Source organism: Apium graveolens, chromosome 8 (genome assembly GCF_009905375.1).
Source record: "Apium graveolens cultivar Ventura chromosome 8, ASM990537v1, whole genome shotgun sequence".
Taxonomy (NCBI): domain Eukaryota; kingdom Viridiplantae; phylum Streptophyta; class Magnoliopsida; order Apiales; family Apiaceae; genus Apium; species Apium graveolens.
In genome coordinates this window covers 9,828,641-9,854,797 of record NC_133654.1, presented here as the reverse complement: position 1 = coordinate 9,854,797, position 26,157 = coordinate 9,828,641, and the positions used below count along the sequence as shown (strand labels likewise).

At 33.8% G+C, this 26,157-nt stretch overlaps 3 protein-coding genes across 4 annotated transcripts; 2 read left to right on the top strand and 1 right to left on the bottom strand.

The window, feature by feature from the left end:
• Nucleotides 1-1,682: 1,682 nt before the first annotated feature.
• Nucleotides 1,683-3,489, top strand: LOC141676846 (protein DETOXIFICATION 51-like). Its single transcript, XM_074482564.1, has one exon. It carries the CDS (start codon nt 1,839-1,841, stop codon nt 3,366-3,368), a length of 1,530 nt encoding a protein of 509 aa, XP_074338665.1. The 5' UTR covers nt 1,683-1,838; the 3' UTR covers nt 3,369-3,489.
• Nucleotides 3,490-9,413: 5,924 nt separating this feature from the next.
• LOC141678196 (protein IQ-domain 26-like) lies at nt 9,414-11,913 on the top strand. Of its 2 annotated transcripts, none has more exons than XM_074484457.1 (3): nt 9,414-10,529; nt 10,643-10,852; nt 10,949-11,913. In XM_074484457.1, exons 1-3 carry the CDS (start codon nt 10,122-10,124, stop codon nt 11,615-11,617), a joined length of 1,287 nt encoding a protein of 428 aa, XP_074340558.1. In that variant the 5' UTR covers nt 9,414-10,121; the 3' UTR covers nt 11,618-11,913. The 2 variants fall into 2 exon arrangements, with proteins under 2 accessions (XP_074340558.1, XP_074340556.1); XM_074484455.1 differs by having other exon boundaries at nt 9,415-10,529; nt 10,946-11,912.
• Nucleotides 11,914-13,241: 1,328 nt separating this feature from the next.
• On the bottom strand, nt 13,242-24,193 carry LOC141681028 (serine/threonine-protein kinase VPS15). Its single transcript, XM_074487092.1, has 11 exons — nt 23,729-24,193; nt 23,071-23,193; nt 22,932-22,977; nt 22,689-22,849; nt 20,670-20,749; nt 19,533-19,638; nt 18,034-18,210; nt 14,784-17,945; nt 14,261-14,508; nt 14,081-14,180; nt 13,242-13,635 (listed from the first exon to the last, which is right to left on the bottom strand). The coding sequence occupies exons 1-11, from the start codon at nt 23,999-24,001 to the stop codon at nt 13,459-13,461; spliced, it is 4,653 nt and encodes a 1,550-aa protein (XP_074343193.1). The 5' UTR covers nt 24,002-24,193; the 3' UTR covers nt 13,242-13,458.
• Nucleotides 24,194-26,157: the final 1,964 nt, after the last annotated feature.

Sequence of the window (26,157 nt, the reverse complement as noted above, 5' to 3'; positions counted from 1 at the left end):
TAGAAGATGATAATTTTTATATATTAAAAAAATAATAGTACCTTATCAACTTGATTGAAAACAAGTACAATCGAGTACACGTACTTCTGACAAATTTGTTTTTGCAAACATCGTTGCTATCTTTATTTAGCCAAACATGAAAACTTTGATTAATAATATTAATATAAGTATAAATATCTATGAACTTGCTAAAATTACTTCATCCTTTAAATGGACTGATCTTCTCATATGAAGGTGGGTATTTATCCATAAGAACATTGATCATATTTATCATTTTTAATAATTTTATGGTAATTCATTACATGAAAGTAATTTCATATTGTAGTTTATTAAAATTCTTCTAAGATTTCAACTAGAAGAATTCTTGTTGACGTAACTTAAGTACTGCAAGTTAAATCTCGATAATTAAGTAATAATTGATAAAATCATAATCTCGATATATAATATTATTTTTCAGTCCCAACACTTTACTCTCAATAAAATAATAAACTCACTAAAATAATATTTTTTCTCAATCATAACCGTATTACTTTAAAGAGATTTTACTTTATATGTCTATTATATATAATATTATTGATATAATTCATAAAAAATTGTCATAAATGTTATATTCCACAAGAAAAAGTTAAAAAATAATTATTTTAAGGACTTAACTAAAACACCTTTGAACTTGTGTAAAATGCAAAAATAAAACCTGATTTTGAAAAAGTATTTGACTCATAATTAAACGGAGGATCCCAATTGTTATGTCAGTTAGGCAGGATTGCAAATTGTGTTTCTTAGTCAAACATATTTTCGCCTTTGTGCCACATTCAATTTACATTTATTGAATATTGTAAGTTGTAACTTACATGTTATACATTTTGCCAAATGTTTCGGGTATTTTATTAAATATGCATATTTTATTAAATATATGCATACTATGTGTTTTCAATAACTAGACCAAAGAGTTGTGTGTCGGAGTCAAAGAAGTAACTTAAACTCTTTTAATTGTCGGAAATTGAAATCTACCTTTACAAATTTTAACGTCTCCTTATTTGAACCACACAAAGTCATAAATTATTATATGTATGTACTCCTACTTTCTCTAAAGAAACATTACTCTAGCATGCAAAAGAGAAAGTAGGAATATATTCAAAAATGGCCCATTCCGCGCAGAAGCAAATCTTGACATTTTTTAGGAATCATTTGGTAAATTTGAGTACTTATTTTTGTATTTTCTATGTTTTACAAATTTATTTAGTTTAAACTTGAAATTATAAGTATCCACTTTCTACATATGTCATTAACCGTGTGAGTGGGCACTGGTTAAGTAACATGCTATTTTTGGTAAATTATTTGTCCGTCAGAAATTGTGCTAATAATTAAAGTTTATATTTCTATTTCAGGCAAATTATGTGTCACTCAAAAAAAACTCAGCGAATAATTAAAGTTTATAATGCGGTCCTACATTTACATCAATTTTGGGCGCGAAATCTATTAATAAAACTTTTTAACGAATGAATGATTACCGCAAAATCTATTAATAAAACTTTTTAACAAATAAATGATTACCGCAATCGATTATTAGGAACGGAATAATGAGTTCTTTTGCATTTTATAAAGTAGACAAAAGATATATGAATGAACTATAATTAAAATATATACAACCCACCTCCTCCATCTCCACCTCTCCTATTTATACCTATCCTCGTCTGTTACGCTTAAGGAGTCAATCTATCTATCTACATCTACTTGCATTTTTTGATATACACAACTTTAGAGTGCTCTTCATTAGAGTATCTCTCAGTTCTCACCACTCCTTTAATCTCCCAAAAATATCTTAAATTTTCTTCACTATGTGTAATCCGAACAAAACTCGCGCAATCACTTTCAGTGATAATTACTATTTCAATCTCTTATCGTTACCTCTTTCAACAAAATCAAATGAAACAGCACCGAAAGAAGAAACATCACATGTCCTCTCCGAGACCAAGTCTCTGATCAAGCTTGCATCGCCTATAGCTCTCACCGCTCTGATCCTTTACGCGCGTTCGATAATTTCAATGATTTTTCTCGGTCATCTCGGTGACACTGAGCTAGCTGCAGGCTCTTTAGCGATGGCTTTCGCGAATATTACAGGCTATTCGGTTCTGTCCGGTTTAGCACTTGGCATGGAGCCACTGTGTACTCAGGCTTTTGGAGCTCAGCGTCCGAAACTTTTGTCACTAACATTACAACGAACGATTTTGTTTCTGATGGTTTTTTCTATACCTATCATATATTTGTGGCTGAATATTTCGCATGTTCTGCTATTTTTACATCAAGAACCGAATATTACAGCATTAGGGAGGACATATCTTGTTTTTGCGATACCGGATTTAGTAACAAATTCGTTTATCCATCCTATCCGTATTTACCTTCGGGCGCAAGGCATCACGTATCCTCTAACGTTTGCATCATTTGTCGGAACGATCTTACATTTGCCCATAAATATTTTGTTGGTGTCGCATCTCCGGCTCGGCGTGGCTGGCGTAGCGGCTGCATCAGCTGCATCCAACTTGGTTGTTCTCGTGACAGTAGTTTGTTACGTGTGGGCCTCGGGTATTCATGTGCCAACTTGGGCTGCTCCGACCCGAGAATGTTTAACCGGGTGGATGCCACTGATCCGACTAGCCGCGCCTAGCTGTGTGTCCGTTTGTCTCGAGTGGTGGTGGTATGAGATTATGATTGTTTTGTGTGGGCTCCTTGTGGACCCCAAAGCCACCGTGGCTTCTATGGGTGTTTTGATTCAGACAACCTCGTTGATTTATGTGTTTCCTTCTTCTTTGAGTTTTGCGGTTTCGACTCGGGTCGGTAACGAACTCGGGGCGAACCGACCCGATAAGGCTCGGGTTTCGGCTGTGGTTTCGATTTTTTTGGCAGGGTTGATGGGCTTTTGTGCCATGTCTTTTGCTATACTAGTAAAAGATGTATGGGCTCATATGTTTACTAGTGATTCTAATATTTTACACTTGACATCTACTGTTTTGCCTATTCTTGGATTATGTGAACTCGGAAACTGTCCGCAGACCATTGGTTGTGGAGTGGTCCGGGGCACTGCCCGGCCATCTACCGCGGCCAATGTCAATCTCGGGGCATTTTATCTCGTTGGTATGCCCGTTGCCATTGGACTCGGATTTTGGTATGATTTAGGTTTCTCGGGGCTGTGGCTAGGGATGCTTGCGGCCCAATTTTGCTGTGCTGGGTTTATGTTGTGTGTTGTCGGATCTACGGACTGGGAGGACCAAGCAAAGAAAGCACAAGCTCTAACATGTTCCGAAAGCAAAGAGACAAAGGTGCCTAGTGGAGAAGGGAAAGAGACAGTGATATGCATAACGGTGACATGAACGAAAACAATGAACTAGTAGTAGCTAGATCAGAGTAGGTTCCGGGATTGTAATTTTTGAAATGGTTTTTTGCTATATTTTTTCAATCAAAGTTTATCATGTGAAATAAATAACTTTTTGGCTAGAAATGAGAAATTTTGTTTCTTTTTCACCTTCTCATTTAACACATACATTGATCATACAAACACTCTTTGCATATTTTTATAATCATCTCTCTTTAGTTGATAATATAACGGATGTTCTCTCATCAAGAAAGTCGAAAACTTGTTCTTGCTACAAATGTGTACGGTTACTGGAGACTCCGAGAGGCATTATAGATTAGACAAATAACGAAAGAAATTCTAGCCTTACCATGATCGACGGACACAAATCCGGATATATATTTTACCTTTAGGAAATTCTTATCCCCATGTATATACTAATGTGAGGATTCAACAAATTACAGACAGTCACAAGTCTAATACTAGAGAACATGGGTGACCAAGTGATCTGGGGATGGAAATACAACATGTTGTTTGGTTTCTCTCCTCATGATATGCATATTAAAACTATGGCTAGCCATTAGATTGAAATAGTAATCAGCACATCTACCAGTCCTATACAATAACCAGTCTTTGGGAGGAGCACTTTACGAAAAATACAAATTTCTTACCGAATGAAAATGTTTATAAATATATATATCGAACATAAGGATAAAGACATTAACGAAAAATACAGAAGAAAAATTGCAAGATACAATGTTGGCACCAGGGAAGTAGCTGGATATTGTAACTGTAGTTGATGTAGGAGTTTTTGTATATATTTGGGGTCATATCACTCATCAATCACAATTATTAGATATCAGTTATTTCTATGTGATAAGCAAGGAAATGTTGCAGATGCTTACGTTCTTGTCAAAATTTGCTGCTAGCCACAAATTTTAACTTTGAGTAAAATAAAAACTTGGACCTGTGATCTCTGTGACAAAATAGTTGATTATATGTAGTTTTATCCTCGGTTACTATTTTTTTAGTATATTAATCTATAAAAATTATTCAATTTTTTCATTTTATAATATGTTTAAGAAAATAGCAAAATCATGTATCATATATTAATAAAAGGTGAAGTTAATTAATTAATTTAATATGCACATAGATATATGATTTTTTCAAACTTGAGATGATATATTAGATGTTAGTAAATATGTTTATTTCCACAATAACCAATAAGTTAAGTACATACAAAATTTTTATATATTTAAAAATGATACATTCTAAATTTTATTTTCTAAACATTTCTTAGCACTCAATCATCTATAAAACAAGTGTCAATCATCATCCTTAGATGGTTATGATTCACAAGTGAAATGTTTTGATTCTTCCCTAGTATTTTAAATTCTTAAGAAGCGATATTATTTGTTAATTAAAAACCAAGTTCAATATGCAAGGTAATTTTGAGAGTTCTTATTACATGGATATTATCTTATCTTACCATTCACAATTCAAAAACATTGTCCACCACATTATAAGAATCTTATCTTATCTTAGAGCAAAGACATTGTGACTTTCTATGTTCCTCAGATGCAGAAGCCTCAGGTCTTTTAATATCACTCTCATTATCTCATGCTCATGTAAGTGTGTGATATAATGACACTTGATACCTAGTTCCTATCTATTTAGCTAGGTAGCTAAAGAAAATCAGGATGAAAATGAAGCCCCAAAGCCATATAATTAGCTTTTGTCCGCCTTACAACCAACAAGCCAACACTAGAAAACTCCAACAGCACCATTTCCTATGTCTTCCCTTGCTTCTCATCATAAGTGGTAACGGCCATTCTCAGAAGTTTAATAATTCTCTCTATCGACTTGCTGTGGCTATCATCAATCATCAAGCACACTTGCTGTCTGTGTGCATGTTTACTGTATTTTTCCTCGAGACAAGTTTGTCATGTTCCTTAAAGAGGACATATAATTTCCTACACACATGATTATGTGTGGCATTTTCATTTCACTACCATGTTAGGCTACTCTTCTATCATCTTCCTTTCCCTTTTAGTGTGGACATCGGATGACCCACTGTATAGTTTCAAATTCAACTTCTTATTTATGATACGTTAAACTATTAACATGCATGCAAACACACCCTGTTTGTTTTCATTCTTTATATTATTATCTAATTATCTAGTAAATTTAAACAACTTGAGTCTGTTGTTTCACAAACCTGGCCTACTGTTACTGCTGGTGTTGATGCCAAACACAAACAGTATGGCTGTATGGGCACAATTTGTCTGCTTGCCTCTGTTTGAATCTCTCAACAGATCAGTTTTTGATTTAATTAATCATTGCCTCGCCACTATCGCTATTAGACGTAATGGATAAATTCTTAATAATCGAATGTGTCTCAGACTAACTTATTTTGCATTAGGAACATGCTGTGTTTGGTCCAGTTTACACTCACCTCGACTAGTTTTGGAGAGGGCTAGCACAACATCTCACCGTAATGACCTTCTACTTAAATTCAAGCGTCCACCGGATCATCTGAAACCGGACCTTGGATGAAGAAGATAAACTTGCAGTATTTAGATATTTTCAATTATGCCTAAAAGACATATTTGTATGTAGCAAGTCATGAAGCACTGGACATTGAGCCAATTGACATCCGCTCTATATTAAACCCAAGCAGACATATTCAATTTATCAGGTACTTGGTGAGGGATCCGATCCATTTTTAAAGTAGTATAGTGTATATCTCAATTTCTTAATTTAAGAGCAATAAATTTGTATCTAAGGTTTACTTTCTATAAACTTTATTATTTGTATGATGGTTCCACCTAAAAATTTATTCTTTCCTTCATTTCTAAAAATTGATTATAAAAAAATTCATACTATTATCAATTTTTCTCCATATTCCACCAAAAATGAAATGAACATTTATTATAGGCTTAATGAACTTCTGAAACTCAAGATTTGCATCAATATATCCATATGTCCCATTACTTCAAAGTTGTTCCTGAATTACTAAAAACGTACCTTTTAAATCCTAGACGGCCCCACACCAGGTTCTTTACCGGTCCAAGTTTAAAAAGATACTCGCTCCGTCCCCCTTAGATATTTACGTTACTATTCAGCACGCATTTCGAGATTTCTATAAAGTATAGTTTTATAATGTTTTTCAATTTTTTTTTTAATAAAAGTTTAAACATAAAACTTTTATTCAAAAAAAAATATATTATGAAACTATACTTTAAACGAGCATTGAAAAGTGTGTCGAAAAGTAACGTAAACAATCCAGTGGGACGGAGGGAGTACATTTTAGGTACTTTAAAAAAAAACAACTTTTAAACACGGAACATATGAGTCCTAATTCTTTTGCAGAAGACTCTGTTTGCGAAAACAATTTATTACTGCAAGTTTTTAAGAAACATATTTTTAACATGGGAAACATTAAATTTGGATCTGCCCTTCAGATGGATGGATTGCTCCCCAGGCCCAACTTGATATGTGCATAGTTAGTAGTCTTAATTGTTTATGCATATCCAATCCATAATATAAAGAAATTTGGGCCTAGGTAAAGTGTCCAATGAAATGACTAGCATTTCAGCCTGTTAAAAGTACAGCTTTACAATATGATTGGGCCTCGTTAATAAGATTATTCAAAACCTAAACTATTTCCTATTACTCAAAAAACATTAAAATGATCATTATTTTCATCATCGAGAATAATTTTAATGAGATTATTTCGGGAAAGGCGGCAATTTACTAGTGTAAGTGTTTTTTTTGACTAATTAGGTTTATATATCTTAGAATTTGAATATATGTTCTCAGAATTTTGGGGTTGAGCGAAAATCGAACCATGAAACGCAAAAATAAACTCTAAATATCTCACCGCACTCGGTGTAAGTATTTTCTAAGTATAAAATAAGAATGAAATTTTTAAAAATGTTTATAATTTTTTATAATTACAATAATACCAGATGTGAGGTAATTCTGAAAAACTAAAAAAATAATCTTTTGCATTTCAAATAATCCAAACCAAACACAGCGGACAACAAATTTGTTTCTGTTCTAATGTGTATAACTGCAAATTATAAAGAATAGTAGCAAAAACATACAAATAAATTAAATATGAAAATGGTATAAAACAAAAGTAATAAAGAATGTTACTCGTCCCTCCCATCTGTTTACACTTTACTTTTTGGGATGTGCCTTCCAGTTATTTACATTTCAAAATTTTTCAAAAATAGTAAAAATTTTATAATATAAAAAGTAACTAAATCCATTAATTCTCTCCACCATACCCACTTTATACATACTCCCTCTGTTTTCTTTTATATGTCGTTTGACTTTTTTGCACACAATTCTAAGTCATTTGACCGCATAGATAAAATAATATTTTTTAAATTTTTTTTTTCTAAATTATAGTTTTAGTTATATATTTTTATTCACAAAAAGAAAAAATTAAAAAATATTGTTCTAACTATACGGTCAAAGCACTTAGAAGTGTGTGCACAAAAGTCAAACGTCATATAATAAAAAACAAAGGGAGTATAATCTTAATCGGTCTCACTACTTTACTTACTTTTTTAACTTTCCTCCATTATTTTATCATTTTTTTTAAAATTCGTGCCCAAACGGAAGGAGTAGCATTTACGAGGTGACAGAATGTTAATGACACATCGGTCCAGAAAGAAAGTAGAACTACAAGTGTGATTTCGTTTTCAATTTTGTTGAGAGAAGAGAAAGGTTGATTCGTACATATACACTATACACTATTCTCAGTTTCTGATTGGTCCTCATCAATAATATTAATTAATTATTAATTATTTCACTTTCTTTCTACAGCCGCTTTGTTTTTTCCTAGCTTTTTTCATACTTTAGCTTGATTCTTTACTAACTTTTGCATTCATGTATGCTACATTGCTACTCACACCTGCTTTCGGCAAGTTTTTCATCTCTACAGTCATGACATGACGATTGTCTGATGAGAGGCTCTTTTTTAGCCAAGTCCAAGAGTGTACTAAAGATACCTTAAAATATTATAAAATATAATGTTTTAATAATTTAGGACAATATTTTAATGTATGCACTCCAACGACAATGTCTTATAGTTGTGTCTTACCATTAAAATAATAGTATATTTGAATTATATTTGGAGGGAATGGAAAAGATGAGAGAGAAGATATGTGTAAAAAAAGAGGGAAACAAATTTTTTATTTAAAAAAATTAAAATAAGGCATCCCTAATAGAGCCTTAAAAATGAGACATTTGATGGATGTCATAGTATTTTAAAGCATCATTAGAGCATTGTTGAAGTATCTAATTTAATCAAAATATCTTAAATTATAGTTTAGGACAACAATTTAAAATATTATTGGACTTGCTCTAAATTTGTTAGCACCGGGGTAAAAATATCCGACACGCTCAAATTTTTGTGAATTTCTTATACGAGTTGGTGATTCTGAAAATCATATGTAGCCAACCTTTTGATTAAAATTTTAAGTAAATTAATATTATTGAATTTCGATAAATTTAAAAAGATATTGAACCCTAACCCAACAGTTCCTCTTGGTATTGCGGTATAACTTGGTGTTTTTAAGAAATGGCGGATATTCAAAATTTGTCAAATATAAGGTGAATATGTGAATTTGTTTAAGTAGTTTAAGTAGTAAAATAAATTTAACTAATTAAGTTCATATATTTTGTCGTCCCAGATTTTGACGATTAAAATATTTGACACGATCAAATTTATGTGAAATTTATACGAGTTCGTGATTCCTAAAATCAGCTGAAGCGAGCCTTTTGTTGAATTTTAAGGTATTTAATATTACTGAATTTCGATAAATTTAAAAAAAACTTAAACCTATCCTAACAGCTCTTAGTGTAGCGGTATTTCTAGTTAACTTTCCGTAACGTGTAGTATTCAAGAATTATCGAAACATAAGAAAAGTGTGAGTTTGTTGTAATTACCACAAGTAATACTCACCTTGATGCTATTTCTGCAAATATTCTTGATCTCTCTCACTCTATATATCTATGTAACCATTTACCAGATAACACCACATGTTTTCTGAATACCTCGGCCGCACCTTCTTGTCATGTAGCAATGCCATGCTCACGAGGTCATGATAGTACAGATTCAGTTTGAAAACTACAATAATGTAATCTTGTGATTTTCTAATATCTTCTTCATTCTCCTTCCATAAATAAATTAACTTTACTAAAAAATTATTATTTTTTCATTAACTTTTGAACAACAGAAACTTTGCAGTCCTTTTGATAATATAGCAACTTTTGCATAGTACTTGTCAGCTGTAACAAGAATATTGACTGCAAAAACTCTACTACTAAGGTTTATAAGGAGCCTCTTCTCTCTCACTCTTTTGGTTGCATCATTCCCATAGATATCTATTTTCTCTAATTTTCAAATTATTTCATTTCAAATCTTCAAGTTTTCTTCTGTTTTTCAACTTGTTTTCATCATCATTATTTGGATTTGTAACTGTCCATTCAGCTTGAAACTGTAACTCCTACTGTCATTAATTCTGTGAGTTTGTTTTTGACTTTTTTCACATATGCATGCATTTCAATTATGTTTTTGAAGTTATCTATATCTCTTCACATTCATTTTATGGATAATATTGTGATTTGTAGCAGTTCTTATTTGTAACGTAAAATCCATTTGTAATTTAAACACTACATCTCCCTCCAACCCCCCAAAACACACACACACACACACTTTCATTTCTGTGCCATTATTGTCATATTTCTTTCAAAGATGGGCAAGGCAACAAGGTGGCTGAAGGGTTTGTTTGGGATGAAGAAAGATAAAGACCCAACAGAAAACACAAATTCCGGTGACCGGAAAAACAAGAATGGCCAAAATGTTGGTCACTCCGGCAGAGGCTCAACTGGGCTACTTCACAATCCAGCCACAATACCACCTAACATAACTCCAGCGGAGGTTTCATGGTTAAGGTCCAACTTCTTCAATGACTCCGACACTGAGCAGACTAAACATGCAATTGCAGTGGCTGCTGCGACGGCTGCAGCAGCAGACGCAGCGGTAGCTGCTGCACAGGCGGCAGCGGAAGTTGTTCGGCTGACTAGCCGAGGTAACAAGCTGGGCGGTGGCCGCGAGAGGTTGGCTGCCGTCAAGATTCAAAGTCTTTTCCGGGGATACTTGGTAATTAACTATAATGCAACAGTTTCGATACAAATTTTTAAACTATCTTACCTTTTTTTTTGTTTTAAGTATTTATCATTTTATGTTAAAAATTGTAATTGAAATGTTTACAGTCGAGAAAAGCACTCAGGGCATTGAGAGGACTAGTGAAGCTACAAGCACTTGTCAGAGGTTTTCTTGTAAGAAAACAAGCTACAGCTACACTTTACAGTATGCAGGCTTTAATAAGAGCACAAGCCACTGTACGTGCCCATAAAAGTAGTGCATTTATCAGGAAGGACGGTGAAAGATTTCAATCGCTTTTTCGAGCTCGAAAATCCATCGTAAGTCTCAATTTCGGGGTCATGTGTATTTGTTGTGTTATTATAGTATATACTTTTGCAAGCGATTTAGTGGAACTGTTTCTTAATTTGAAGGAGAAATGTGATGAAACGAGGAGTGAACATGCAACATCAATTCACAGCAGGAGACTTTCAGGAACATTTGATAATGCAATTGATGAAAGTCCAAAAATTGTGGAGGTAGACACAGGAAGGCCTAAATCAAGATCCAGAAGAAGCAACACGTGGGTTTCAGATTGTACTGAAGACCCGCATAGCCAAACACTCTCCTCACCACTCCCATGTCGGGTTCCATCACGGATATGGATACCTGATTGCCGTAATTGTCGTGATTCTGACTGGGGGCTCACCGGAGATGAATGCCGGTTCTCCACAGCCCAAAGCACTCCTAGGTTTGCTAATTCAGTCGGGTCAAATGCACCAATTACACCGTCGAAAAGTGTTTGTTTGGACGGGCTTTTCAGGCAATGTACTAATTCTCCAAGTTATATGGCAAGTACACAATCATTCAAGGCAAAGTTGAGGTCTCAAAGTGCTCCAAAACAGAGGCCAGAGACAGGGCAAGGGTCAAGAAAGAAGCTCTCACTTAATGAAATGATGGAGTCAAGAAGTAGTTTGAGTGGGGTTAAAATGCAAAGGTCATGCTCTCAAGTTCAAGATGTGGTTACTTTTAAAAATGCTATTATGGGCAAGTTTGATAAGTCTTCAGATTTTGTTAAAGCCCCAATGAAAGATTGCTACATGTAAGGAAATTGAGAATATTTTTGAAGGCATGGAGCCACAGTAGGACTCTGTGTGTGTGTGTTTATTTTTCTTTGGGAGTGTTAGCAAGATGTGTAACAAGAAATGGGACAGGGTTGATGGGACAGGGTTGTGATGGATGAGAGGAGTATCATGTGTAAAAAAGCTATAGCTAAGATGTGACCTAGGATGTGATGTATTTGTAGACTAGTAGCAGTAGTCTTGAAGATTATGTAATAGGTTGTGGAATATTTTATTGCTAAATTCTAGAGAAAAAACAATTCAGTGTCATGATTTCAATAATCAGTTAAACTTTTTCCTAACCATTTTTATTTCATTTTGATTAACCACTCCCCTGAGGTACTACTTCAATTTATTTTAACATATTTTTTAAATTTAAATAAATATATCTCACTCTTAACAGTAAGCTACTAAAAAACATGTACATTAAAATATTATAAACACGTGAAATAACATTAAAATAGTAAAAATTTAGGACGAAAGCTACACTTCGTACTTCTTGTCTCAAATTAAGGATCATCTTTAAGAATCATAAAGTTGGCACTAAATCTCTTGTCCCCTTCTCTGTGTTTCATCATAACTGGTCAGGTGGGTTGGCACACTATTAAATTATTTACATTAATTTGGTCGCTCTAATACTCCTAGAGAACTTGTAAAAGCTATTTTTTATATCAATTCTAATCACAATAATATCATACTTAACCACTTCTACCATCTCAAACATTTTATCCCCATAAAGAAAAGTACTTGAGTGGAACAAAGAGAGAATAAAAATGTTCTTGTAATATTCATGTCTCGACTCGATATCATTGCTATTATCTTATAGTATACTGCGTTAAGTATATAAATGACAATACTCAGTGTTCATACTTCATTATCACATGCATGAAGTTCAGATTTATCACACAAATATAGAGGGGCAAAAGTAAAATATTCTGTACCAGAAGTGATGTAGATGTTATAATGCTTTAATTTAAATTAAATACAACTACAAGACCAAGGGTATTGTCACAACACAGGCAATATATTGTCTTCATATAGCAAGGTGTCAAAAGTAGTACTGATTTCTATAGCTGGCAGGGTAGTTATTTCGATTCCTAGTGTTTGTTTTTTGCATCTTACCCGTGTCAGATATTTTCTCTTAAGGTAGAAATGATTCCTTCTGTTAAATTTACTTCTTCCACACTATTTTAGTATTAGGTCAATGATGGAAGAATTAAGAGATTTCAAATATATAAATTTTACGAAGAAAATTATGATGAACTACATAATTACTGTCATGCCAATTTAATTAAATTTTCTAGTCCTAAATGTAGACTAGGTTTTTCCATTTAGAAAATGGAGGAAAACTATTCATATTTCTATCACAATAAGAAAAATTATAATCTGTCCTAAAAAATTAGAACTTTTGATGTCTGTATGAAAGTATTATGTAATCATCGTAGTATCACGAAAAGGAAAAAAGGGGTTATTTATCTTTTCTCAACGGTACCAAATATTCAGTTTTGATTTCAAAATCTGGAGATAAACCTCTAGTTCAATGTTCAATCAAAGGCTCTCTTATCATATAAACTCTGCACCATGCATATTCACAAGAAAATAATTGAAGTGCTTAAACCTTTGATTATTTTGCTTCAAAGTGATTATATTGTCTTTGTAGTTATGAATTGGTAGATGTCACTTAGTAGGTATATTAGCTTCTGAGAGGAAGCTTATCTTTTTATTTAAATACAATAATGTACACTTTTTTTCAGGCTAATCGAAAATGTACAGCTTTAATCATTACTAACCTGTTATGTACATATTAACTGGATGCATATACATCATTACTTCCAAACCTTGATGGCTCCATCTCTGCTGCTCGATATCAGAAGTCTCTGGTTCAATTTGACTGAAGCCAAAGAAAGGATAGAGTCACGATGACAACCAGCAGAATCAGTAGCAGCAGCTGCAAGAACTGCCTTTCCTGTCAACTTAGTTGCTAAAGGCCGTCTCTTTGCCTCCTTTTTGCCAAAAAAAAAAAAAGAAATAATATGTATAAAGAAATTACAAGGGTATTTAAGCACCGCAAAACAAAAGTAAGCTAGCTGACGATTCACTTGAATTAAAAACATTATGGAATATCAAATTGGTGATTGGATTCAACAGCAATACATTCATGTCTAAAAGGGGAAAAAGAATTCTAGACTAGTTACAATATGAAATAAGTTACAGGTTCTTACTGCAATATATAAATTCGAGCCTCTTTCCATCCAGGGATAAGAATGAGTTCACAAATATGTCACTTAATGATACAAGTTATTATAAACATGTGAAAATGATATAATAAGTTATCAGCCCTAAAACACTCTTCTTAAAATTTTAAGCTTTAAGCTTCTGATACAAACTATCTACAACTTAGCAACTCCACGCAAAGCAGGAAAGTAGTAACAGAACGTCCTGACATACCTGGACAACTTGCACCCCAAAACTGGATTTTGTTTCGTAAAAATCATCATTAGCAACTCCCTTTATAGTTGGTCCACAAATGCAATAACTTTGATCAGGGCTGCAGCAAGGAAGATTGAGGCCAATTGGATGCAAGTATATGGGCAAAAAATGAAAGAACTACAGACAATACACAAAAACCTGTAATGTTCCCATCGACGAATTTTCAAATCTGTACCCCCCGTTAACAGATCTCCACCTGGTAATGGGAGTAACGCACGGATACCAGGCAACCGCGGAGGAGGTTCATTCAGCTCATCTACTTTATACTTAGGATTAACATTCCTTCTAAAATCTGCTTTACAGTTTGACTTGCTGGAAGGTCTAGTCAAGGCCCAAGGTAGATCAGATGTTTCACTATCATGGTCGTTATTAGCCACCCTCAAGATCTGCAGAAATGAGAATGACATGTAAAGTAATACATATGATACTGCAGATTTTTATTAGAATACAGAAAAACAGCTCAGCCCAATTATAATAAACTTGTACCCTGTAGTCCATCACAACAAACACTAGCAATGTAAAAGTATCTAGACCACCTACGGTATAAAACAAAATGGTTTTTACCTTTTACCAACCATACACTAACCTTAAAAAATCTTTAAAGAGAAAGATACAAAAATATAACTTCACCCTAAAACCAACAGACACTTGAACCATGTACCTGATGACAGCTCCCATTTTCGGCATTCCAGAGAGAAACTTCATTACAACCTGCTGCGATATATACAAGGGGCCTGGCTAGAGTGGATATGGAAGAATTTACAGAAGGGACAAAAAGACACATGTTTTCTACTGGGCAAGCTGGAGAAAACTGCCATGAGTTAACAGGAATACAGAACCGAAGATCCCAAAGAGTAAGCACACCCCTGGAAGACCCGGAAACAAACCAATTCCCACATGGGGATGTTATCAAAGACGAAACATAGCCTTCTACAGGAAAAACTTTATAAGTCCATGCATCTTTACTTGTTCTAATGTCCCAGAGATGAATCCCACAATTTTGGGTACTAAAAAGAATCATTTTAGAGGCACTGTCATCTGCAGAGTAGTTAACTAAGCTAGTTATGGAACCTTCTCCAACACTCTTCTTTTTAACATCAACTATGCCTGAATACTTCTCTACCACATTTCCAAGCCCCCTGGAAATGTGATCAACAGAAAACATATGTATCATGCCGTCAGAAGCTCCAACGATGACTTGAGCTGAACCTTGGAGCATTGCAGTACATAGTGCCCGGCTTCCGCCTAGAGAATAAGTAAGCCTTGACCTAAATGAGATGTCCTTCTCCAACTTTCTAGAATCCCATACCTTTACGGTGGAATCATCTGATGCACTTACAAAAAAGTTCTGGTCAGTTGAGATGGCAATATCATTGACAGCCGAACGGTGTTCTTGGAGGTGGGCAACCAACACACCGCGAGGCCTCCAGCCTGCATCTTGAGTTGCTGGTGTTCTTGCAAAGGGAGGTAGTCCTGTCACTTCAGCTGCAGCTGAGATATCCTTGGAAACGGAAGAACCCCCTTTCACAGGAACAGACACTCCCATATCTTGAAATTTATTAACATAGGCTGCTTGCTCTGTTTCCCTGTCTTCTACCTCATGCACCACTCTGTGAAGTTGTGGAGAACTATTCCCAATGCTGATTGAACCTGAAACAAGCTTAGGAGGTGGAAATGAGCTACCTAAACTAAAAGACTTAGTTCCTACATCCATCCAGGGCATCGATGATGAACCAAAACCTAAAGAGCTCAATGGTGATGGAGAATCAGTGGCTGGACCAATTCCAGCTCCCCGATTACTGTCGTATTTAAAATAGTACAAAGGTATTCCTTCTGATGGTTTATCAGAACTGAGGCTGTTCACTTCATTTATTTGTGGAGACATGAAACCAGAAAACTGTAATTTGTCTGAAAACAAGGGATCCCGTGCAACAACGCTGCCAGATGTACTGTGAATAAAACTTCCAATAGGCCTCAATCTAGCTTTATTACTGTCTTCACTATGATCCAGGTTTTGTATAGCATTTCGAACTGATTTAGAACCCTGAACATCTTGTTGCTTGTCCGGCCAGTACTTCACTGAGTCTAATTCTCCCGTCCCTCTTTGAAACAAATCAAGAGATTCCCATTCTTTGGACTGCGCTGATGAACTATACCATATCTTTCTCTGCCTCTCTAACATGTCAGAACTCCTCGAATTTTCTAAGAGTTGGTAAAATACCTGTCTTGAGACTGGAGGGTTAAGACACGAAAGAAAAGCTTTTTCTGAGACTAAAGATGCTGGTTGTCTTCGAAGAAAAGGACGTATTACAGGGACCAGGAAAACATAGGAATCTACTGCACCCAAGTTATCACTGCTAGCAGCAATAAAAGCAACCGCAGACCTCCTCACCCATTGACTGGGATAACACAACAATGGAAAAGCATGTTCTATCATCTCAAGGAGTATCCTTTTCCGCAGAAATCTGCTTTTACACAAAATTGTCAAGCAATCTAAAGCATTGACGATAACAGCCTCAGTTGCATCACCTAAGGCCTGTTCAATGTATGGCAACAGATATTCCTCAACACTTCTTTGGCCCACAAAGAAGCAGACGTAAATGATCTGTCCATAGAATACTGACCTGAGCAGCTCATCTCGATCATTTAAAAAAGCTGGGAGAATAGGTAACAAGACATCGTTACTCTGTTTCTGTCCAAAGAACCAGCAGAGGTTGCCTATATCCTGCAAGAGTGCTCTCCTAATATTTGGAGTTTGCTTTGGACCCATTACTAGTTCTTGAATGACCTCGGCTATGGATTTTCTCAAATGTGCAAGCTGCGTATCTCTATTTTTACTCTGCAATCTTCCAGATATCTCAGAAGACCGTGTTAGTGACTTGGATCCCAAAGCTGATTCATTAAGGACCCCTGCCTCACTCAAGCTTATTGAGTGAATTAAAAACCCATAAGCTGTTAATGCAAGCTTGGATATATTACTAGAGTAACATATCCGTACACTTTCCTCCGGATCATCAGGAAGCATGGAAAGCATTGGCAGAATATACTCTGGAAAGATTTTAGCATCACTGGGGGGGAAATCTCGTATTAAAGGCAAAATGTCACACACAGTCTCCAAGGCGGCAGAACGTACGATGGCAGCTGGATCAGAAAGCATTGCAATTACATACGGAAGCACGCGCTGTAACCTATCTTCGTCATCAATATATAAAGAACATGACTTCAGTAAGAGTATAGCACCCCTCCTCATATGGGGCAACTTGACATTGCGAATACAGGAACAGAGCAGTGAAGCAATCAAAACCATACCTTCACAACTCATACTATCTTGAGGTAATGGTAAGAAAGGCATTCCAAAGGTATCTGACTGGTTATCATAATCAGACAAAAGAGAATTCATATCATTCATCGTAATCTTTTTAAGGAAGGGATGGTGATTCCTCTTAAATACATTTGATATATTTTGTAAGAGATTATCAGGAACTGGCATGCTACACTTTTCATGCACCTGAAAACTTATTGAACTAGAAAAATTCTCCTGCCCCGTCTTTGCACCAAAATAACTGCTACTTTGTTTTACATCCTTAAGAAGTGTAGTGATATCTCCAGGAAGCTCAAATCTACCATGAATCGATCCCTTTTCCAATTCTGTTTTCCTGAAGGAGGTTGTCGGATCCACACTATGCTTCGCCTCAATCTGTCTAGAGGATTCAGCATTTAAAGGGTTTGAGGTTAATGTTAGATCCAAACCAGCCTCCTCGCCTGCTTTAGTGCTCATCATTTGCTTGAGTATCTCATGAAAGGAGAGCTGGCATATTAGAACCTGTAGCATACCAAAAGTTTCCAATAAGCATTTATTAACAACTAGAAAGAATCTATCTTAAAAAATTAGACATATAACAGTTCCTCACCCTAGAATCAGAATTGTATGGATTTAGCAGCGAATAGAATTTGTGTAAAAATGGTGAAAAGTAGCATGGGAAGACAACACCAGCATAGCTCTGCAAGTAGCTCTCAGCTGAGCATCGAGAGTCTGGATCCAGTTGAATCATATGAAGAATCATCTTGCGCAAACCTGAATCTGGGATCTGTCTTGAACAGTTAATTTGATGTATAGTACAACTAAGAAAAAAATTGTAATACACATTTCAAATTAACTCAACACTATATTTTAGCAAAATTCTTTTGATACATTAGTTTGTTAATAATAATTAAGCTACTAATATTTTCGGTAAGACTATATTTTATGTATTAAACGTAGTACAGTAGTGCTAATATAATGGGTATGTGTGCCATATTGATTATGCTACAAAATGTTTTGCTTAATTAATATAAGTTTGTTCATTTGATCAAAAAAATAAAATAATAATACACAAGACTGTTAGCTTAAACCATTACTTAAAATAGAGTAATATATTACTACAATAATATTAATAATGATTATTGTGATAAGCAAAAAAAGAGGAGTAAAGGAGAATTGAGTCAAATGATTGCTAATTATTTAGGGTATGTGGCTACTAACTTCACGACACTTTGAAATTAATTAATTAATTAATATTATAAAATAGTATAGTATAGTTAAAGTGGTTGTACACTTGTATATAACGAGCCTAGGGGGTACTCATTTTCATTCTACAGTTCCATTTTACAATGAATTAGAAAGGCAACCGAGGAAGTCTTTCTCCCTTCATCTTCATTTTAGTGTATTGATTTAATATATTTATCAACTTGTAATCAAGGCCTAGTTCTTATATATATAACTGAATTAATATTAAATAACATATCTTCACGTTCATCATATTCCGGACAACTAAAGGTATTCGAGTGAGACTTCCAACTAGTGTGTGATTTTTTTTCATTTCCTTTCAAGTAAATAAAAGTCCGATACTTTAAAATTAAATGATTTATTTATGAGGTCTAAAATCTTTACATAATGTAATCTTGTAAGTTTATGTTAATATTTTCAAATTAAAATAGTTATAAATAACATTATTTCCAGAATATTTATGTTGATTCATTGGATTACATACAAAGGCATAACTCATTTAAGATCAAATATTAAATCTTGCATATCAAAAACTATGTGATTCTATTTTAAAATGAGTATACGATTTTAGCTGCATGGCCCCTGGCCAAAGATGACTTATATTAGATGAGCGAGCATGAGGGCCACGTAGTATGACATCTTTGGCATGTCACGTGCAAAGTTAATTGCGTTCAATGAAGTGTTTACTGATTGTCCCACATTTCAGCATGAGTTATAAAAGTGGTAATAAGGCAGAGATTGACAACGGGTCTATTTTACTTAATAAAGTGAAAAGCAACTTCAGAGCACTAAAACCTAGATGGGTAGATAGGTGATACAGTAGCTGGAATTGTAAGTAGTTTTTGTTAATTATCTTGAGGTTACCTTCTCCAGATGTTGGCTTGGATCATATTGACCTCTGCGATAAGCAAGTAGTTGGGACAATTCAAATAGTGGTTGTCCCTCGAGGAAAAGCTCAGCAATAACACACCTAAAATAGAAAATCCAAAATTCATAAGCATGCATGATTGAGAAACTCAAATGCCTGATACTCAAATAGCATTAATTCATTTAACAAAAAAACGCATACAATTTAAATGTCTAATATTATAAACTAACTAAACAGCAAGAATTAGTATAAAGCCAATACGTCTTACACCCGTAGATATATCAAGCTAAGGTTTCACAATTAAATAATTATAAGATCATACGCAGTAATTAAGCACTGAGCTGAGATACTATTATATAGTTATTATCTTGAGAACTGGGACCACAAATGTCATTTGTAAGGACAAGTATATTAAAAGACCTAGATAGATATTTTTAAGCTAAAAGCACGTAATAGTAATAATTCCACTCATTAGTATTTTTATTTATTATATGTATCACAAGTATACACTAGCAAAGAATCCTCAATAACAAATCCTCTTAAAGTTTGAAATGTGACGAAACTTGTCTAAATGTAAACTAATAACTTAAGTGGGTAACTTAGCATTATAACCAATACTGTCATGTCTTGATAGGAATTATATTGACAGGAACATGGGATTTGACTGGGAATTCCCTGGCCAGCTTAGTAAAAAAAATCCAAGTACTAGATAGCAGCAAGTTGTTAACTAGAGACAGCACCTAAGAAGTAAGATCACAAATGGCCATAGAAATTTTGGAGTAACGATAGATGATTTCTAACATCACCAGAGAATAATATTTTGATAGCAAACCATGAGCAACTGTCACTGTGTTTTTTATAGGTTTCATATGTTGTAACTTCAGAGAATGCATTTGATCAGGTTTGTACTTGTGCAATACTATTGAAAGAAATTTATAAAAAAAAATACCATACTATGTGGTTTTAACTTTTACTTGCTGTAGATAAGTATATACTACATATCAAATTGTTCAGGGCATTTGTAAATACCCTTCCCCGGAACAACTATTTATTTTTTCACATTACACTGTAAATCAGCAGCTGATTCAATATATTCTATGCAATATAGTAGTTGCTATGTCATAAGTTCTCACCCTGCAGCAAATATGTCCATGGATGGCCTCAAAGGTGCTTCATGTGAAACTTGCATCTCACCTCCATGCTCATAAAATCTCTGAAAGTAAGATACAAGCTACTAGTTACAATATAAGTCAAATACTAGGACAAAAAAATAATTTAGTGACCTGTCTCCTGATAACAGGAAAAAGAAATTACGTAAGAATTCAGTTACTTGACAGAATGACTACTCGTCTAAGGAACCACTCTAGGAAATTTGAGAATGCAAATTACCAGAAAATGATAAGAGTTTGATAATCAAAACATATAAAATGCTAGTGTCTGCATCAGCTTCTTGAAAGTATATAGCTGGTAATCACTTCAATGACATTATACCAAAAATGTATTTACATACAATTAGATAATAGCACAGCTCTTATTACTCTAGTAGAAATAGAACAGCCTACAACGAAGGGTGCAAACACATTTAACTACTTAAGTTTCAGCGCCACCAGTCTAACTGTCTAAAAGTTATGAACAGAAATTAAGCACTTAATTTATCATAGTAAAGCATAAGTAAGCATTCTGTTTTAATAAATGAACAGCAGAGAGGGTAGTAGAACGGGGGTTAAATACAGCATGATAAATTACCTTGGATACATTCAGTCAGACGGCATTAGATTTATTTAACAGGCATTAGTTTTGGTCAAAATGAAACCAACATATACAAATGCTATTGGCAGCAATAAAGCTAGCTGTGGTAAAACCACTTGCGATTTAAAGTACTGATTTTGTCCTGAAAACCATGTGACGGTGGCAATATGTTTAGTCTCGTATTAGAGAAATTTTATCAGGGTAATAAAAGAGAATCAAGGATAAAGGTCGTTTACTGTGGCAACGGAAACACAGCAATACTCAATAGAAATGGTTTAAGTCGTGGCCATTGTAATGAAGACCATCACTATGTAAAAGATAGGAGCCTAAACCGCAAGTACACGATGTTATTTGCTTATAAATGAAGAGAAAAAATAAGGATGCTATTTACAATTTACCAATCACACTCGGAAATGAAGAAATTTAGCAGTCTGGATAAAGGAATATTGAAAATTTGATCCTTTCATATGTCCATCAATTCTATGTTAGCTTAATTTAGGTTCTTTAGTTATCTCAAGGCAAGCTCCAATTGTTTCCAATGCCCCTAATTTAGTTATTAACATATTATTGTGAAATAGATTTTTCATAGTAATTTCACAAAAAGAAGTCAGCAGGAAATACGGACAGGTTCCATTTTTAGAGAGGAGACACCAGGAATATGACAAGTTATGCAATCAGCCTCACCTATCCTATGAACGTCCACACAAGGCGAAAATTTTGTTTGCTGCATATGCAAATGAAATGGCCATTTCTTAAAAAATTAAGAGTCATTATAGTAAATTAAAATAGCCATGTTCACCACATTAAAATAGAGAACAGAGCACATGACAGGAAAAAAAAGGATCATCACAAAGAATTCGCAACCAAATAAGATAAAGGATCATCTTATCATCCAAATGCAAACTGAAAAAAAGGCCAACAAATATTTATTAAAGGGCAGTGAATTGGCAGTATTTAAAAGACTTCCTTGTCTACAACTACATCTCTGAATCCTCTCACATGTCCACCTAAAATGTGCCTCTAGTGGATTAGTTAAAATTCGTTATAATCCTCAAGACACCCCAAATCCACAAAACATGCAGCCTTGATCTATCACAGATATAATCAAAGATTGTAAATTTTGTATCAGGTACCAGGTGTCAATGGATTTAGCTACTCGGCTGATATGCTTTCATGCACGATCGACAAAGGTTCAAAATTTAATACTACATAGCACCATAAACTTGCAACAAGAGGGATATGACAATTGAAAACACAAGGAAAAAAATGTGAAATCAATGAGATTATAACATGCACTACCTTATGTTAACTTGAGCCAAGTATTAACATTTTATCTAATACTAAAATATGCTCAAAGCCTCACGTTAAAGTTATTAAAACAATAGAGAAAACTAGGGGTCAACCTCTGGTGCTAGATAACAACGCCTTCTTCCCCCGGTGTCAAAGAAGAAAGAGAAATCTGAAGGGTCATCATGTGGAATATATGTAGGTTTGAAAGAAGCAAAGTCAGCAAGGTAAAGCCAATTCCAAGAAGTGACCAACACATTCTCACACTTGATATCCCCTGCAAAATTTTACACATATTAGACACCGCATCACATTTCAACTGAATCCAATACCCTGAAAGCTCGTGCTCAACATCTCACCATGACAAACCCCATTCTCATGGCTCTGTTTTACCGCATAGAGCAACTACATAAACAAAATAAGCTTCTAAGTTTAAGTTTATCAATACGAATTATTGAATTTGTAAATTACATACGTAGAGAGGAAGGGGATAATTACCTGATAAGCCAACCACTTTTTCTCAACTAGACTCAAGAAAGGTCGTGTACTCAAACGATCATGAAGATTATTGAAGAAGTATTGTCTCAAGAGATAAGCAGCTTTATCCGTTTCAAGCCAAAACTGCATCACATGTCATTCATATAGATTAATATGTTTTACCTAGCATCTAAACTGCTCTATCAAGTCATTCAGTATTATCTTTCCGACAAAACCAATTTAAACCTACTTAATTCAGTCTCACGTATTCAGTCTCGCGTAATTAATTCAGTCCCACGTATTCTCGCACAAAACCTAATTAATTCAGTCTCACATATTCTCACACAAAACTATTCTCGAAAACCTAATTAATTCAGTCTCACGTATTCTCACACAAAACTATTCTCGAAAGCAACATCAATTCTAGCAACCTACTTTCAAAACCTAAGTAAACGCATATTCAACAATTCAATCTGATGCATTCTCACGCTTAACTGTTCTACAGAGCAACAACAATTCTAGCAACCTACTTTCAAACCTAATTAATTCATTCTCACATCTTCTTGCACTAAAACTATTCTCGAATGCAATATCAATCCAATCACTCTACTTTCAAAACCTAATAAACACTTCAATTCAATCACAACAATTATCAAACATTTTTTCTCGAAAACAATACCTGAAAAGGCCAAACATGAGGCTGCTCAAGACCGTTAAACACATGGCGAATACTCGAAAGATCACGCTCATACTCCTTAAGATCAATCGAATCACCGCGCTTAAAATAAACCTTAACTAACACCAAACCTTCATCGTGTTTACACAAAATCGATTTTAAAAACCTTCCGCGGCCAAGCACTTCTTTGAGCACTAAATTATACGAAGAAGGCAAGTCGTGGAGATAATACTCTGTCGCTGATGCTTGTGTTGTGCGTGCGATTTTGTTGCCCATGAGGTGTTTGTGTTTATGTTTGAGAGAGAATGGAGTTTGATTATGTGTTTGCGATTGAGGTGATTTAGCCGGAGGTTTGTGCCGGAAATTGGTTAACTCCGGGAAGTTGATCGGCGGAGAAGTGGCGTGAGGGAGATGTTGCGTTTTTAACTTATTTTTACCTGAAAAATTACTTATAACTAATGAGTGTAGACTTCGAACTGTTGAGGGATAATCTAAAAAATCGGTGAATTTTAATTTTATTTAAATCCGGATTTATATCTAAAGAGTAAAGACCTTTTGTTTAACGAGGTGAATGTTGAGTTATTATTTATTACTAACTCTATAACCCGTGCAATGCACGGGTATGTTCTATATTTAATATTTTTAATTATTGTTGTTGATGGTATATTCGTATTATTTTCCGATAAATTAATGACGTTAACGTATTTTTTTTGGTTATATAAGTATTTTTTGACTTTTTTGGTGTGCATAACATGTTTTTTAACATTTAACATTAAGCTGAAATAATAGAGGTCTGTAATGGTATTCATAACGTGTCCAAGTTACGGGCATTTGCAAAATGTGAATACGCAATTTTTTTAAATAACTAATGTATTTAAATGTTAGAAGTGCAATAAGTGAAGTACTTAATTGATGATATTCACAAAATTATGTGTTATTAGATTAATGATTCCTTAGTTCCACGAGCATGTTCTAGATAAAACGTTTTAAATTAAAGTTGTTAACGGTATATTCGTGTTGTTTCCTGATAAATTAATGATGTTAACTTATTTGTTTGTGTATATGAATATTTTTTGCCTTTTTTGGGGTGTAATTTTACGGTGCATAAATATTTTTCGACATTTAACATTAAGATGAAATAATAGAGGTCTGTAATGGTATTTCTGACTTGTGCAAGGCATGGACATCTGTAAAATGAGAATAAATAAATTTTTTACATAATTAATATATTTAAATGCTAAAAGTGCGATAAATGAAATAATTAAATGTTGAATCTTGACAGAAGTATTGTGTTATTAGACTAATGATTCTTCAACTCTCGATGTGTTATTAAAATTTATGATCCTCGAATTTTTTCTAACTGTTTTTTTTTATACTTGTATGGAAGTTTGATGCTTGTTATTTATAAATATGGTTAAAGATTTTTAGCGTTATATCATATATCTTTAAAAATTTTAATATAAATCTTTGTTTACGTGCAGTTTTAATCATTTTATGAAAACTATATTTTTTAAATAGTTACCCATATTGTTAGAATCAAGAATAAATTTTATTATCCGTGTTTAAGTCTTCATACACTAATCTTATTTTTTCCCTTAAAATGTATTTAATCTATCTATATATAACTATTAATTGTTAATATTTATTAAATAATGAAGTAGTATTAAATACACGTAATAATGAGATAAAGTCTTAATATATATATATTAAATTAGATTTAATTAATATATGCATATTAAATTAGGATAATTAGTAACATACAATTATGAGGGGCAATTTAGTAATTTCAATATGAATAAATTGTCTCACGAACCCCCTACTTACTCTATTATATATATAATAATAGATTATGGTCTTTCTTCCAGAGAGGACCCTCTTATATAGAGAACCGTAGAGAACCCTTGATTTTATTATGGAATTTCATCAAATTCGTTGCTAATGTAGAACGTTTAACAATTGAAATTTGAAAAAAAATAAATGATTTTAAATTTGATTCTACTGTGTAATAATTCTGGATAAGTGTGATTTTACTGTGATTCTACTACAGAACCACTTTAAACTATTTCATCAAATTTCAATGATTTTTTAAATAAAAAATTGTCCAACTTCGTTTTTAATTTGGTAATTAAAATTTGTAACCATATATGATGAAAAATGAAATAAATTATGTATTTACATTTTTTAAATAATGGTTCTCCATGGATCTCTGTCTAAGGGAAGCCTTCATGGATTGCCACCCATTATTATTATTATTATATATAGGCCTTTTTTTAAAAGAGAACCCTTTTAAATTGATAATCGTAGAGAATCCTTAATTTTATTATAGGATTTCATCAAATTTGTTATTAATGTAGAATAATAATTTTATTTAAATATAATAAAATGTTTAACAATTGAAATTTGAAAAAAAAATAATTGATTTTAAATTTGAT